This window comes from Pezoporus flaviventris, unplaced genomic scaffold (genome assembly GCF_033815535.1).
Source record: "Pezoporus flaviventris isolate CSIRO_AGI_PZ_B2104156 unplaced genomic scaffold, CSIRO_AGI_Pfla_v1 ptg000045l, whole genome shotgun sequence".
Classification (NCBI taxonomy): Eukaryota; Metazoa; Chordata; class Aves; order Psittaciformes; family Psittacidae; genus Pezoporus; species Pezoporus flaviventris.
In genome coordinates this window covers 24,583,865-24,598,056 of record NW_026892593.1, presented here as the reverse complement: position 1 = coordinate 24,598,056, position 14,192 = coordinate 24,583,865, and the positions used below count along the sequence as shown (strand labels likewise).

Sequence of the window (14,192 nt, the reverse complement as noted above, 5' to 3'; positions counted from 1 at the left end):
CGGTTATAACACTCAGCTGTCCTACTGCTCTTGTATGCTTCTTGTCTCTATATTTTTCAGGTCAGCATAGCCCACTTCACTTCTCTCAAGAAAAGCTACTTTTATTCATTCTCATGAATCTCAGATGCCCTTAATAAATCCTCAGTTCCTGGAGCTCTCTCTCAGCCATGTGTATAAATTAATCTCCCAAATTTGCAGCAGTTCATTATCTTGGGAGAACCTCCTACTAAGCCTACCCTATGGCAGAACACAACACAGCATCTTGTGCCCTCTGAGGTTTACCTAAGGCTCCTGCTAGCTCTTTGCATTTGCTATTGATTTATTTTGCAGACACCCCATACAGTTTTTGAGAAAGAAGCAATTAATAACTCAGCAGCATTAATGAAAAAAAAAAGTAAAAAAAAACACCAAACCCAACAACAACAAAAGAAAGAGAAACCCCCCCTCAATTTAACCTACTAGAAAATTCTCGTGAAGGTAATTACTATTACTGCATAAAGAGTTTTATTCTTAACTACTTTAAGAGAGATCCTTCTTCACATAGTGCTTCTATGAAATAATAGAATATATAGAGTAATAGAATTACTTAAGTTTTGATGCCTTTCTGTAATTGCACTATGACAAGTTTAAAAGACAGAGGACTGGAAGCATAATGCTCTCATTAGTCTTCGCATTTGAACTATTACTGCAGACTATGCTAATGTGTACAGTTAAGCCAGACTAGAGTGAAGAGATAATTTAGCCTTCTTCTTCAAAAAGTAACTGAATTTTATATAGAACCTAAACATAATATGATATGCAGTTGAATAAACTTATTTTCAAATTTTCTGCATTAAACTAAGGTGTAAAATAACAGATATCCACCTAGCAAATAACAGAAATGAAAATCCAAAACCTGGTATATATGTGCTATATAGAAAACACAGTACGTCATGCATTTGTTAAAATAATGCAAAAAGACACTAGAAAATTACTAAATTCTGAGGCTTAGCATACATTATCTTGATAGAACACGCAAAATTACTAAAATTTTCATTCCAGCACACAGCATGAAGCATCATTTCTTAGTAATCAACAATAAGAAATATCTATCCATAACTGACTGTGAAATTCAGTCATCATATTGAACTGTGATGACCATAAGTGCCATTAAAAACTTCCTAACTCACACAGTTCTAACCATGCTGGACTGCAACATTAGAACAGCAAAATGAGTTCCATTTGGATTGCAGAACATGAAAACAAAAAACAACTTTCCTGTTTAAACCAATTTTCTCAAAATATGTTTTCAGATTAACTTAACTGTGAGAGATTTAAACTGTTTGGTACCAGAGGCTCACTTGCATACTTGCATTGCAAAATTTAAATCAATTAGCATAGTCGAGTCCTACCAAGTGTTTGTCAGCAAGATGAATTATGTCTTTTCTCTTAGTTTACCCTTGAGCTATTGTGATGAATAAAGTAAGCACACTAGCACTAGATAAAATGTAGAGAACCTTAAATCACTCCACTGAATTAGGAATGTCCATAAATGAAACTTACAAAGCTGTCATATTTCTGCATAGCAGCCATTTTACAAGGATTGATTTTATGTCAATATGTATTTTAAATGTATAAACACTTAGATATTTTATGTTAAAAGTGTCTTATAGGCAGATATAAGCAGCTGTGCCATGTCTGGCCCAAATCTCAGACTGTGATTAATAGCAGGCATTCAGAAAAAAAGTGTGAGAAATCTCAGATTAATTCTATTTGCTTATATCTGCAGATGGTTTCATCACTTTGAACTATTTTGAATCTTAATAAATTCTTATTTTTATTTCAGTACTGTTTGTTCTAATGTTTTTATATATGGCTTCCAAATATATGTATGCTGATAAAGATACATAGTCTACTCTAACTTTGGTAATAAAAGGAATGAAAGTTTAAGTCAGTATTGTTACACATACCACTGCCGGCAGTGTGCACTCGCAGCCCAGAAAGCCAACCGTATCCTGGGCTGCATCAAAAGGATGTGACCAGCAGGTCAAAGGAGGTGATCCTGCCCCTCTACTCTGCTGTCATGAGACCTGATTTAGAGTATTGTGTACAGTTCTGGTGTCCTCAACATAAAAAGGACATGGAACTGTTGGAACAAGTCCAGAGGAGGGCCACAAGGATGATCAGAGGACTGGAGCACCTCCCATATGAAGACAGGCTGAGGAAGTTGGGGCTGTTCAGCCTGGAGAAGAGAAGGCTGCATGGAGACCTCATAGCAGCCTTCCAGTATCTGAAGAGGGCCTATAGGGATGCTGGGGAGGGACTCTTCAAGGGGTAACGGGTTAAAACTTAAACAGGGGAAGTTTAGTTTGGATATAAGGAGGAAATTCTTTTGTGTTCGGGTGGTGAGGCACTGGAATGGGTTGCCCAGGGAGGTTGTGAATGCTCCATCCCTGGCAGTGTTCAAGGCCAGGTTTCACGAAGCCTTGGGTGAGACACTTTAGTGTGAGGTGTCCCTTCCCATCGCAGGGGGGGTTGGAACTAGGTGATCTTAAGGTCCTTTCCAACCCTAACTATTCTATGATTCTATGATTCTGTGATCAACAGTTTCATATAGGATACTCAAAAAAAGGTTTTTGAGAGATGAAGTGCATGAAATACTTGGCCCCTTCTTTCATACCCGCTTTTTTTTTTTTTTTCACCTCATAACATTATTTTGCAAAACCTACACGGAGAGCAGAAATCTTGACATTTCAGTGGGAGACATACATTTCAAAGGATCAAATTGTTCTTATAAACTGAAGGTAAAAGAGCAAATTAAATACATCAGCTGGAAGAAATCCATAAGATAGTAAAGTTCAAAATATCAGAAATAGAATTTGCAACTTCCCTGAAATGAACAGTTTACAGAAACCATTAAGGATTCTCTATGAATTTTGTTAGTGTGCTTTTCATTTCTATGTTATCATATGGGGAAAATGAGTATTTTTACAGCTTATTTTATTATTAGTTTTTTAATATCCTGCAAATCATAGACACTCAAAGAGGAAAGGGTTTCTAAAGAATAAGGAATATTTTCTGGAAGATAATCCATTGCCCTTCTTGCAATGAATAGCAAAAAATCTTAAGCAAGAAATCCAATATCAACTACTTGATAACTAACCAAAACCTTTTCTCAGTAGTCATGTGTAACCAATGCATAGCAGAGCTATGGCCTAAAATTCAAACCGAAAAGAATACATCACTATAGAATTAAAATCTTTTCCTATTGTGTTAGAAATGCATGTGCTAATTTTGCACAGTATGTGCACAGGAAACCCATATTCTCAGAAAGTATCGAACCTCCTACATACACATGCACATCTGTATGCAAACATGCATAAGTGCCAACTGTCTAGTGCTTTTGAAATGCAGCAGACTCGCTCTGCAGTTTCAAGGACAGACTAACATCATTCAGCACTGTGTCAGATGAAGAAAGTACTCACCCTGCAGCTCCTTGCCTTCACCACTTTCTTTCACACTCTATTCTAACTGTAACAGAGCTTTTATAATGCTCCTCATAGACTTAAATTGTGGAATTCAGTTTAAAATGTTCTTAAAAAACAACCAACAAACAAACAAACAAAAAAAACAACAAAAAAGAACAAAACCAAATAAACAGAGCAAAACATTCAAAATGGCTACCAGTTATCCAGTACATCATGATTTAGTGGGTGGTTACCTGTCCAAGTGGAGACCAGTGACAGTGGTGTTTCTCAGGGGTCAAGTACTGGGACCAGCACTGTTTAACATCTTTGTCAGTGACATGGACAATGGAATCAAATGCACCCTGAGCAAGGACACCAGGCTGTGTGCTGCAGTTGATACTCTGGAGGGAAGGGATGCCATCTAGAGGTATTGCGACAGGCTTGAGAGGTGGGCCTGTGTGAACCTCATGAAGACCAACAGGGCCAAATGCAAGGTCCTAAGCCTGGATCAGGGCAATCCCAAGCACAACTACAGGTTGGGCAGAGAATGGAGAGAGTAGCCCTGAAGAGAAGGACTTGGGGTTGTTGGTTGACAAGGAGCTTAACGCGACCCGGAAATGTATGCTTGCAGCCCAGAAAGCTAACCACATCCTGGGTTGGATCAATGGAAGCATGACCAGTCAAGGGAAGTGATTCTCTCCTCTACTGCACTCTCACGTGACCTCAACTGGAATATTGTGTTCAGCAGTGGGCCCCAAGGTAAGGATGTGGACCTGTTGGAGTGAGTCCAGAGAAGGACCATGAAGATGACCAGAAGATGAAGCTCTTCTCTGTGAAGACAGGCTGAGAGAGTTGGGCTTCTTCAGGAGAAAATAAGTCTCCAGGGAGACCTTAGAACAGCCTTCCAGTACCTAAAGGGAGGTTACAAGAAATCTGGAGAGGGACGTTTTACAAGAGCATGTGATAGTACAGAAGGTGTAATAGCTTTAAACTGAGAGAGTAGATTTGAGTAGCTTCTTTATTGTAAGTGTGGTGAGGCACTGGAACAGGATGCCCAGAGAAGCTGTGGATGCTCCATACCTGGAAGTGTTTAAGGTCAGGATGGACAAGGTTTTCAGGAAGCTGGTCTAGTGGAAAGATGTCCCTGCCCATGGCATAGGGTTGGAAATAGTTGATCTTTAAGGTCCCTTCCAACTCAAAGCCTTTTGTAATTCTGTGTGCAATAAGCCAAGCAAGAAGAATACCTTTTGCAGCTGCAATCTTTACTGTTTGGGAAACTGTAGTGTTATATCTATGTACAGAGCTCCCGCACTTGCAACACAGCTGACACTTCTGGAAAGAACTGATCTACTGCATATGTATAACAACTGTGTATCACGTGATAGTGGTCTCTGCTTCACTCACCACATCTTACATAAAAATGCTTACAGTTCTTAGAAGTCCAGTCTGGAAACTGTTCATTTATATATCAGAAAACCAGGTATACAGTAATATAAAGAAAAACTCATTCTGAATAAAAATGTTTGAAGCTAAGTGTATGAATATTTTAACGGAAAAAAAAAAAAGTAACAGGTAGTTTTGGAAACAAACAAAAGTCAAAAAACAAACCAAACAAACAAACAAATAAAAACCAGAAACCGAAACCAAAACCAGAAAACAAAACGCAAATCAAACCAAAGCAAAACCCCTAAACATTAAATGAATTCGTATACAAGAAAACACTAGCGACAATGCAAATCGAGGAACCTGACTTTAGTGATGTTGTAAAAATGTAACTTTCAAAAACAGTTTGGATCCCTTACAGGAAAAGTGAGAAAACTGAAACTATGTAGAAGTATCAAAGCAAGCAAAAGTAGTGAAGTTTTTACTAGGAGTTAGCCCATACAAATTAAAATTGTGGTCAGCCCTGGAACACTGTTTTGAACACAGATTCTGTCAGATTACCAAATTTTAGAAGCATGTCCCAGAGAACCACACAATTCAAAAGTTGTTACATTTGCATTCTCAAGCAATATTCCTTTTGTTGATGTGGAGATCTGTAGATATAAATGAAAATTGTTTGACTAAGGAACCACAGATGCTCTCAAGTTGTTGACTGATCATGTTGGATTAAAACTGCATAAACAGAAAGTGCTATAGAAAACTCAATCCCTCTTGAAACAAAGCTGTCAAAGTACATTTCATTTAGCTACTTCAAAATATCGCAATAAGAGTAGAAGGCTAAATGTCCTCTCTCAAACACAAATGCAATTACATACCTACAGGACATTTCAACAAAAAAAAACGATACTTGGCACAGGCCTATTTTGACAGAAAAACTAAGACACTTCAGTTATGTGTTCAGAAAGACAAATTCAGGTGTTTACATGTAAGCATCCATCTGCTTTCTAGTCTCTACTGATGGTCTTGGCTAGATCTCTGCTGCGTATCACAGGACTTTAAACACCTAATTTCCCAGATACCTGCAAGTAGGTACTTATATTTCACCATCAATCTCCTAACAGAATTCTAACCTTTAACCACTGAGCAATACCAGGTTTTACCCAGGCTGCAAATGATTGCCAGCAGAGAAGAGACTTTTTAAAGGTAAAAAATGCGCAGTAACAAAATCTGGCAGTTGTATTTCCTACTCACACCAGTGGTAACTGTGATAAAATCTTAGAGGACTTTGAAGTTATTGTAGACATTTCATAAGATGTCCAAAATGGACTACCACTAGAAAAGTCTGAATTGTCTAACCATATATATTAGTCCTCCTGACTGCCATTGTCACTGTCACTGTTACAGTACAACAGCTACTTCAGTGAGTTCCTCTGAACGATTTAATCAACACAGCATGGAAATCAGAGATGCCTGGAGACCAGTTCTTGAAGCAACATGCATAATAATTTCAGTTTAGCAGCAGATACAATTAACCATATTGCAAGAACAATATCCAGAATATAAAGAAAAAAAAACAATGCGATTATAGAAGCTGACATTTGTCTCATTGTGACACAGGTGACTATGTTAAATAAACCCAACACATTTGAGGAAGGCTTTAAATGAAGTTAGGTCACTTTGACCCTATTTTTGTATCCTAGTTTGCCTAAATAGTTATAATTGGTCTTCTGAAAAACCACCTTCATTTCTCCCCTATATTCCTGCACCTTATTCCTCAATTCAATTATCACCTTAAACGTGCGCCACTTTAAAATGATGTTTCCAGTGAAAGTATAAAAACACTGTAATATATCTTGTGGTATCTTTGCCATATATCCTGCTCAAAAAGCTCATGCATCACTTCTCTAAAGCCCACGCTTGCTTTCTCATGAAGAATTTATGTTCTAAAATTATCCGCCACAATATCTTGCTCTATTGATACATATTTCCACTTCTTACAATCAAGTAAGCAAACTGTTTTGCTAACTAGGAGTTCTGTCTTACTTTCAGACTAAGGAAACGGTGTTAACTATTTTAGTATTTTCACCCAATATCCTTATGCACAAATATGAAAATTTAACATTGACAATATCCAAAGTGCTGTGTATACTCCCAAGAAGGCTGTGAGAAGTTTTTCTCAAAGCTAACAGAAGACAATAAAAAGTTTAATCAGCTGAAAGATCAGGTCAAAATTGATGCAGACATCGGTATGAGATGTTTACAGAACTCTTATACAGGCAAGCCAACAGCAAAACTATTGAACTAATAAGGAAGGAAAGGGAATTGGTATTTTAAAGTGTGCAGTTTATATAAACCTTTAGAGAGTAGACTGCATATATCCCAGCACTAGTCTCTCCTACGATTCTTATCAACATATAGGAGCAGCATTATACAACATAAAGGCTTGAACAACAATGGAAAGGTGGCTGGGCTCTGGGCAGTTTGGAAAGGAGATCTGATGTTTGTTAATTGTAGTGATTTTAATCCCAGATAAATAGAAGGTATTTTCTAAGTAACAAAGCTCATAATAGTATGAAAAACTAGTCAGCACCCTCCCTTATACTTGGACATGTACAGCTGAGATTACTTCAGAGAAGCAAGTTTGGAGGAGAGTTTGGTAGTCTCCCAGGAGTGCAGCAGAAGAGCACAGTCCCCTTCTTTAAAGCCTTCCACCTCTTATGTTCCCCGACAGCAGAACTCAGATACTCCTCTCTGAAGCCACCACTATTATAAATGATTTTCTAAGAAGGGCAAGAACAGAACTGATGGAGAGGGATTCCGATAACAATGATTTACTGTTATCAATGTGAATATCCACAGAAAGGAGTACTCTGTATGAAACAAACTGAACCAGTATGTCTGGTTTAACTGGCAAGACCTTTTAAAATGGACTATGCAGACAGCCCAACACCATTTTAAGGCTGAAAAGATTCAGTGTAACAGGAGTTCTGATGTCACACACATGAAACACTGATATACCTCTCAAACATTGTGAAAGGGAAAAGAAAAAGACGATTTTAAACCACAGTAGCTTTAAAAAGAATTCAACAGTACTGTTCTAGTGAACTAAGCTAAAGTTACACAATTGTAAGTACAGGAAATTAGTAGCTCTTTAAGGAAATAATATGTATTAATTTCTAAAGTAAATTATTTAGTCTACTGGAAAGATTTCTATGCTTGTAATTTTCAGCAATCCGACAAAATACTGTTTTATTATGTACGCTTTGAAGGTTAACACCTTTCCCACCAAGTTACTCATTTCAGACTACACTACAGATACTACTGGATTTCACAGACCGTAATAGCCAGTCCTAATATAAAAATAAAAGAAGGACATGTACAAGATTGAAGGGAGACAGTCAGGAAGTAAAGAACTGCCACATCGTGTTCTAAACTGGGACCTGTAAGTCCAAATAAAGACTTAGCTACTTGAATACTTTTGCAAATATAAGTGATTTACCTGAAGTTAGTTCCTAACTCCTTTATTAAAAAGGCAATGGAAATAAAGAAAAGGAATATGAACAGAAATCCATGGGCAAAAGAAGAGTGAAAGACACTTATTTCGACCGTGAGCTGCAGGGATTTTCTGTGGGGAAGAAGAATAGCAAAGTGGGCTAGTAATCAGGATTAGAGGGAAACTAAATCTGAGTTAAAGCATGGAATTGTAAGAATTATTTATAAAAATGTAGAATAGACAGAAGCATGCAACATGTATGCTCCTCTGCAGAACATCTATTGATGCATAACTGCCTTGGTATAATTGAAGTAGTCTCAAAGAAAGCTGAAGTAATCTAAAATGTTTATACTTAAGATTTAAAACAGAAGGGGTTTTGCTTCCTATAGTTTTCATGTAACTGAAAAATGAGCCACTGTGATTAGTGAGCCTTTGGGATCTAAACAGAGGATAACAAGAGATAAGAAAAAACAAAATCAGCTCATGTCTCTGATCTTACTCGCAGATGGTGACACAGGATTAATTAAGAGCATCACCTTGAAAACTAGCCACTTACGCAAAACAGTTGGTTAGGGTTTTGTTTGGGTTTTGCTTTTTTTTTTTAACTGTATGAATAACTGACTTGGAGAAATACATATGATCTCAGACAACAAAACACATGGAATGAGGGAGTCAATGAGAAGGCCAGAAAAATTCAAACCCAAGAACTAAGATTACAGACCATGAAAACAAAATGCAAAAATACCTCTAGACATAAAATCTTAGACAAGCTTTATGGCTCTAAATAAAGCCTAAAAATGGACACCACCTGCACAGTATTCTGCTCTTTCTGATGGTCTGAAAACTGTCTGAAAACATGAAGCAGAAAACAGTGAAAGCATACAGGATTTCCAACCCTAAATACACACAGTGGGACCAACACAGAAAGATATCAGTAGAACACTTAAAAACACAATATGCTAAGCAAAATACTTTGAAGGCATTGACAGGTCTCATCTGCTCAAATTCCAGGACCTGGATAGATGTGTTAGATGTGTTAGCGAAAATTTAGTGTCATATATTTTCAAAGTGTGGGACATTCTGCAGACAAAAACTGGTTTATTCTATGAAATAATCTGAGGTGTCATATGACTGATGAATAAAGGGTAAACAATTTCCAGGGCATAAACTTTTATTAGCCCACTTCAGTGCTCCTCATTCACAGGAGGTTTTTGAAAAGTATATGTATACAAAAATATCTAGATAGAGTCATGTATACTTTTCTCCCACCTGTTTAATATTCCTTTGTATAAAGCCAAGGCATATCCTTCTGTATTAATTACCAAGATTTCTCTACATACACCTTAGAGATCATTTGACTAAGCTATGAAAACCTTAATAAAAAGTCTGCATTTGGCTTACAAATTATCACCCAGAAATAATCTGTGTTATGGGAGGACTGTAGTTCTTGCCTTCTCCCTCCAGTATCAATTCTATTCTCGTACAGATCCACTACCCTTTTTTTTCCCTCTTTTTATTTCGCCTTCTTACCTTCTTATCTCTATTGTCCATCTGCTTCTCCTATCCCTTGTGTAGCACTCTGTCTTACCCCTCAGCAGTAACATGGGAGGCAGAAACATATCTTCTTATAGGCCACTATGAAGATACTAAGCTATTCCAACACACAACAGCAATCAATATTGCAGTAGAAGCAGAATTCTGCACAAAATACAGATTTCTGAACCCAGAAATATTGATAAAACCCAGCAATCAGCACAATGAATCTCCCGCAGCCTTGCTTCATTATGCCCATATTTATTATTATATTATTTGAATTTATTGGAATATAAAGTCTGCAGATACCAACGGACTATTAAATGCTGTGATATTATTAATGGATTAATTTCTATGGAAATGCATGCATTCTCTCATTCTTTGATCCTTCCCAGCTGTTACATAAGGAAGGAAAATATCAAATATCTAGAAGAGGAAAACAGGAGGGGAAGGAGACGGCCAATACACAAAAAGATAATATAAGCTTGAAATACAGAAAGAAAAAAAACTACCTGACTGCTCCTTTCCCTCATTTCTCTGCTGTATGGTTCTATAGATTGACTAGACCTCACCCACCGTACAAAACCCAAACCAATGTACCAATAAAACCAACCACAGACTGTGTACTATGAAACAGAAAGCCATTTTTGTCAATCTGTTAACCCAATCAGCTAGTACTTAAAACAGGCTAAACAATCACTTAAGAAAGTAACACAGAAATAGAGAAACTGTATAGTATTAAACTTGTTTGTAAACTGTATTTAGCTCAAGTTTTTGCAAATATAATAGACAATAAAATTGATCAAACAAAATTAAAAAGTTGCACTGTAGTAATACTGACAGATTCAACTATTTCTGTGATTCATCCACACCAAATTCTTGTCTTCAACACTAACTAAAACCACTGTAAACCAGCATGAGCTCACCTGATCTCCTTAAAACTCCCATCCCTACACTTAAAAATTAAATGAGGGCTTAAAACACTTTTTATTCTATTCTTCCTCTAAGAATGCCTCAGTAGTTTTAATTACTTACATTTTACATAGTAATATTAGTCCTACAAATAGTCAAGCCTACTTAGAGTTGCTGGTTTAGAAATAACTAGAAGCTATGATCCAGGAGAGTGCTTGTTTTCCGTCACCACAAAGCAGTAATTCAAACGTTCCTTCTTATGAATTAACAACTCCCTTCAAGTTAGTATGTTATTCTTACTTTTTGGTGAAATTTTCTGAAATGCCTAATCTATTTTACATATGATTGTCTTGGTGGGATTTGCATACAACTGCCTACATACAGCTCACAGCTATTTTGTGAATGGTAATAGAATTCACTCTTCTAAGTGAATTATTATTGTATATTATGTATATAGCATTGTATTTTATTACAAAAACTTATACAGGGTGTGATGATTATCCCTCAGAATAACTTGCAGTTGCTCACTGTAAGCATGTCTTCTCGTATGGTACCCTATATGTCAAATGCATCATGATTAACTTCACCTATCTAAAGCACAGGTTTGTCTAATCTAATCACCCAGATCCTCCATCCAATTCATTGGGACAGGCAAGCACAAAAAGAGAGCAATTCATCCCATCTATATCACACATCTTTTAAAACAGGATAAAATTCTCTCTCAGGGTGTCTGCTTGCCTAGTTAATTATGAAGGAAGCCTAGGTGTGTATGTTTTATTAAACAGATAAAATACATTTAAATAAAATATAAATCAGCCATTACACAGCAACAGAAAGAGTATTTCTGACAGTAGAGTTACATTAACTCCTCAGAAAGACACAGACTAAGCATATAAATGGTAGTTGCTGTCATCAGAATTGAAATCAGACTCAGTTGGTCAGCACAGCACCTGTAGCTACCTTATATTCTACCATGGCCCAGTACTGCTAAACTGGCAAAACTCCGTATGACAAACCTGACCTGGAATGCAATCATAAGAAAGTTGAGTCAATACATTAATTGACATATTAGTTATATATCATACAATCATAGAATAGTTTGGGTTGGAAGGAGCCTCAAAGATCACCTAGTTCTAAAACCCCCTGCCATGGGCAGGGACACCTTCCACGAGACCGGCTTGCTTAAAGCCTCATCCAACCTTGCCTTGAACATTGCCAGGGCTGGGGCAGCCACAGCTTCTCTGAACAACCTGTGCCAGTATATCACCATCCTCATAGGGAAGAACTTTTTCCTAATATCTAATCTAAGTTCACAGCCAAGTATGATTGCTGAGATGCAAAAGAATCCTGCTGGTTATTAGCATTTATTCCGCGCATTCAGAGTTTATAATCTCCTTGAAATGAGAACTAGAAGTACAGTTCACAGCAAACATTAAAGTGTTCTAAGAAACTGAAATACAGAGCAATGTGTACTGGAACAAATTTGCTTTGAGAGCTGTATACAAACATCATCCCCCAGGTCTGGGTAGTGCAGTGGGATGGTAGCAAAAAACAACACGGTAAATTTCCTTGTGATTTTAAACAACTCACTTGGTAAAGACAGACCTTTGATTCTGAATTCAAAGCAAGGAACACAGATTCCAGTGCTGGATTAACCACCTGTGTGTGTTTTCACATGTTAGAAGTTTTGTCCTTACCCAATGTACTTAACATAAAAAAAATAACAGGTATATTCAGGCCTTTTGAAAAAAAACTAATCCATCCAAACAAAAACAGCAAGAACAACAAAAGCTTTATTTAAACCTGATACTTATCACGAAAAGATAGCATGAAAAGACAGTAAAAAAATTAAGCTCTGTTATGCCTGCTGCACTCATAAATACTGCTTTTCCTTGCCTCCTCTAAAGTCTGTGATCAAAAGACAGAACATTCTTGGCAATAATACATTTGGGATTACAGAAGAAAAACAAAAGAAGCCTGGAACAAAAGAAAATTGTTGCTGTGTAGTCAGTATTGTAATTTTTATTAAAACTTCTCTTTTTAAGGAATATGTGCCCCTACCTGGAACATAAAAGTTCAGAAGAAAGTAAGATATTTTGGAAAGGAATTCAAAACAAAAATGCAGCTACAAAGGCTAATTTCAACACCCAAGCCGTGTTGGTGACACACTGTATCAAGTCTTCAAAAAGCTCGCTTTTCTCACCTCAAATTAGGATGACAAAGTATTGCGTGTTTAACTTTCCATGCCTCTTCTAAACATTTTACGCATTTTTTTTCCAGAGACACACTTTCTCTACTGTATTTTCGAATGTCTATATTCTGCTGTTTACAAACAACTACAGATAGTTGGAGTTAGAGGGACATTAGAAACATAGAAAAATGAATTAGAAACATTTCCAACATGCATACAATTTCCAGAAAGACAGTACAAACATCTAATTCAATCCACTGGTTCATACACAACGGTTTAAGATCATTTCTTTTATACAGAGCCCTTTCTCAGATCCCTCATATCACAGTATCGCAGTATCACAGTATGTTAGAGATTGGAAGGGATCTCAAAAGATCATCTAGTCCAATCCCCCTGCTGGAGCAGGAACACCTAGATAACGTTACACAGGAATGTGTCCAGGCGGGTTTTGAATGTCTCCAGGGAAGGAGACTCCACAACCTCCCTGGGCAGCCTGTTCCAGTGTTCCGTCACCCTCACTGAGAAGAAGTTTCTTCTCAAGTTTAAGTGGAACCTCTTGTGTTCCAGTTTGTACCCATTACCCCTTGTCCTATCATTGTTTGCCACTGAGTAGAGCCTGGCTCCATCCTCGTGACACTCCCCCTTTATATATTTATAGACACTAATAAGGTCCCCCCTCAGTCTCCCCTTCTCTAAACTATAGAGACCCAGCTCCCTCAGTCTTTCCTCATAAGGGAGATGCTCCACTCCCTTCATCATCTTCGTTGCCCTGCGCTGGACTCTCTCCAGCAGCTCCCTGTCCTTCCTGAACTGAGGGGCCCAGAACTGGACACAATATTCCAGATGCAGTCTCACCAGGGCAGAGTAGAGGGGAAGGAGGACCTCTCTCGACCTACTAACCACCCCCCTTCTAATACACCCCAGGATGACATTGGCCTTCTTGGCCACAAGGGCACAGTGTTGGCTCATGGTCATCCTGTCGTCCACTAGGACCCCCAGGTCCCTCTCCCCTACACTGCTCTCTAACAGGTCGTTCCCCAACCTATACTGGAACCTGGGGTTGTTCCTGCCCAAATGCAGGACTCTACACTTTCCCTTGTTATATTTCATCAAGTTACTCCCTGCCCAACTCTCCAGCCTGTCCAGGACTCGCTGGATAGCAGCACAGCCTTCTGGCGTGTCAGCCACTCCTCCCAGCTTAGTGTCATCAGCAAACTTGCTGATAGTGCACTCA

At 37.8% G+C, this 14,192-nt stretch overlaps 1 protein-coding gene across 9 annotated transcripts in view; it reads right to left on the bottom strand.

The window, feature by feature from the left end:
* Positions 1 to 14,192, bottom strand: part of IMMP2L (inner mitochondrial membrane peptidase subunit 2) — a 628,424-nt gene that overhangs the window by 563,349 nt on the left and 50,883 nt on the right. The window contains exon 4 of one of the 9 annotated variants that reach the window (XM_061467725.1): positions 9,933 to 9,957. The exons of the other annotated variants lie outside the window; for them this stretch is intronic. Coding sequence (XP_061323709.1) covers positions 9,948 to 9,957 — 10 coding nt within the window. The 3' untranslated portion in view covers positions 9,933 to 9,947. Of the gene's footprint in view, positions 1 to 9,932; positions 9,958 to 14,192 lie in introns of those variants that run through there. 9 annotated transcript variants of the gene reach the window in all.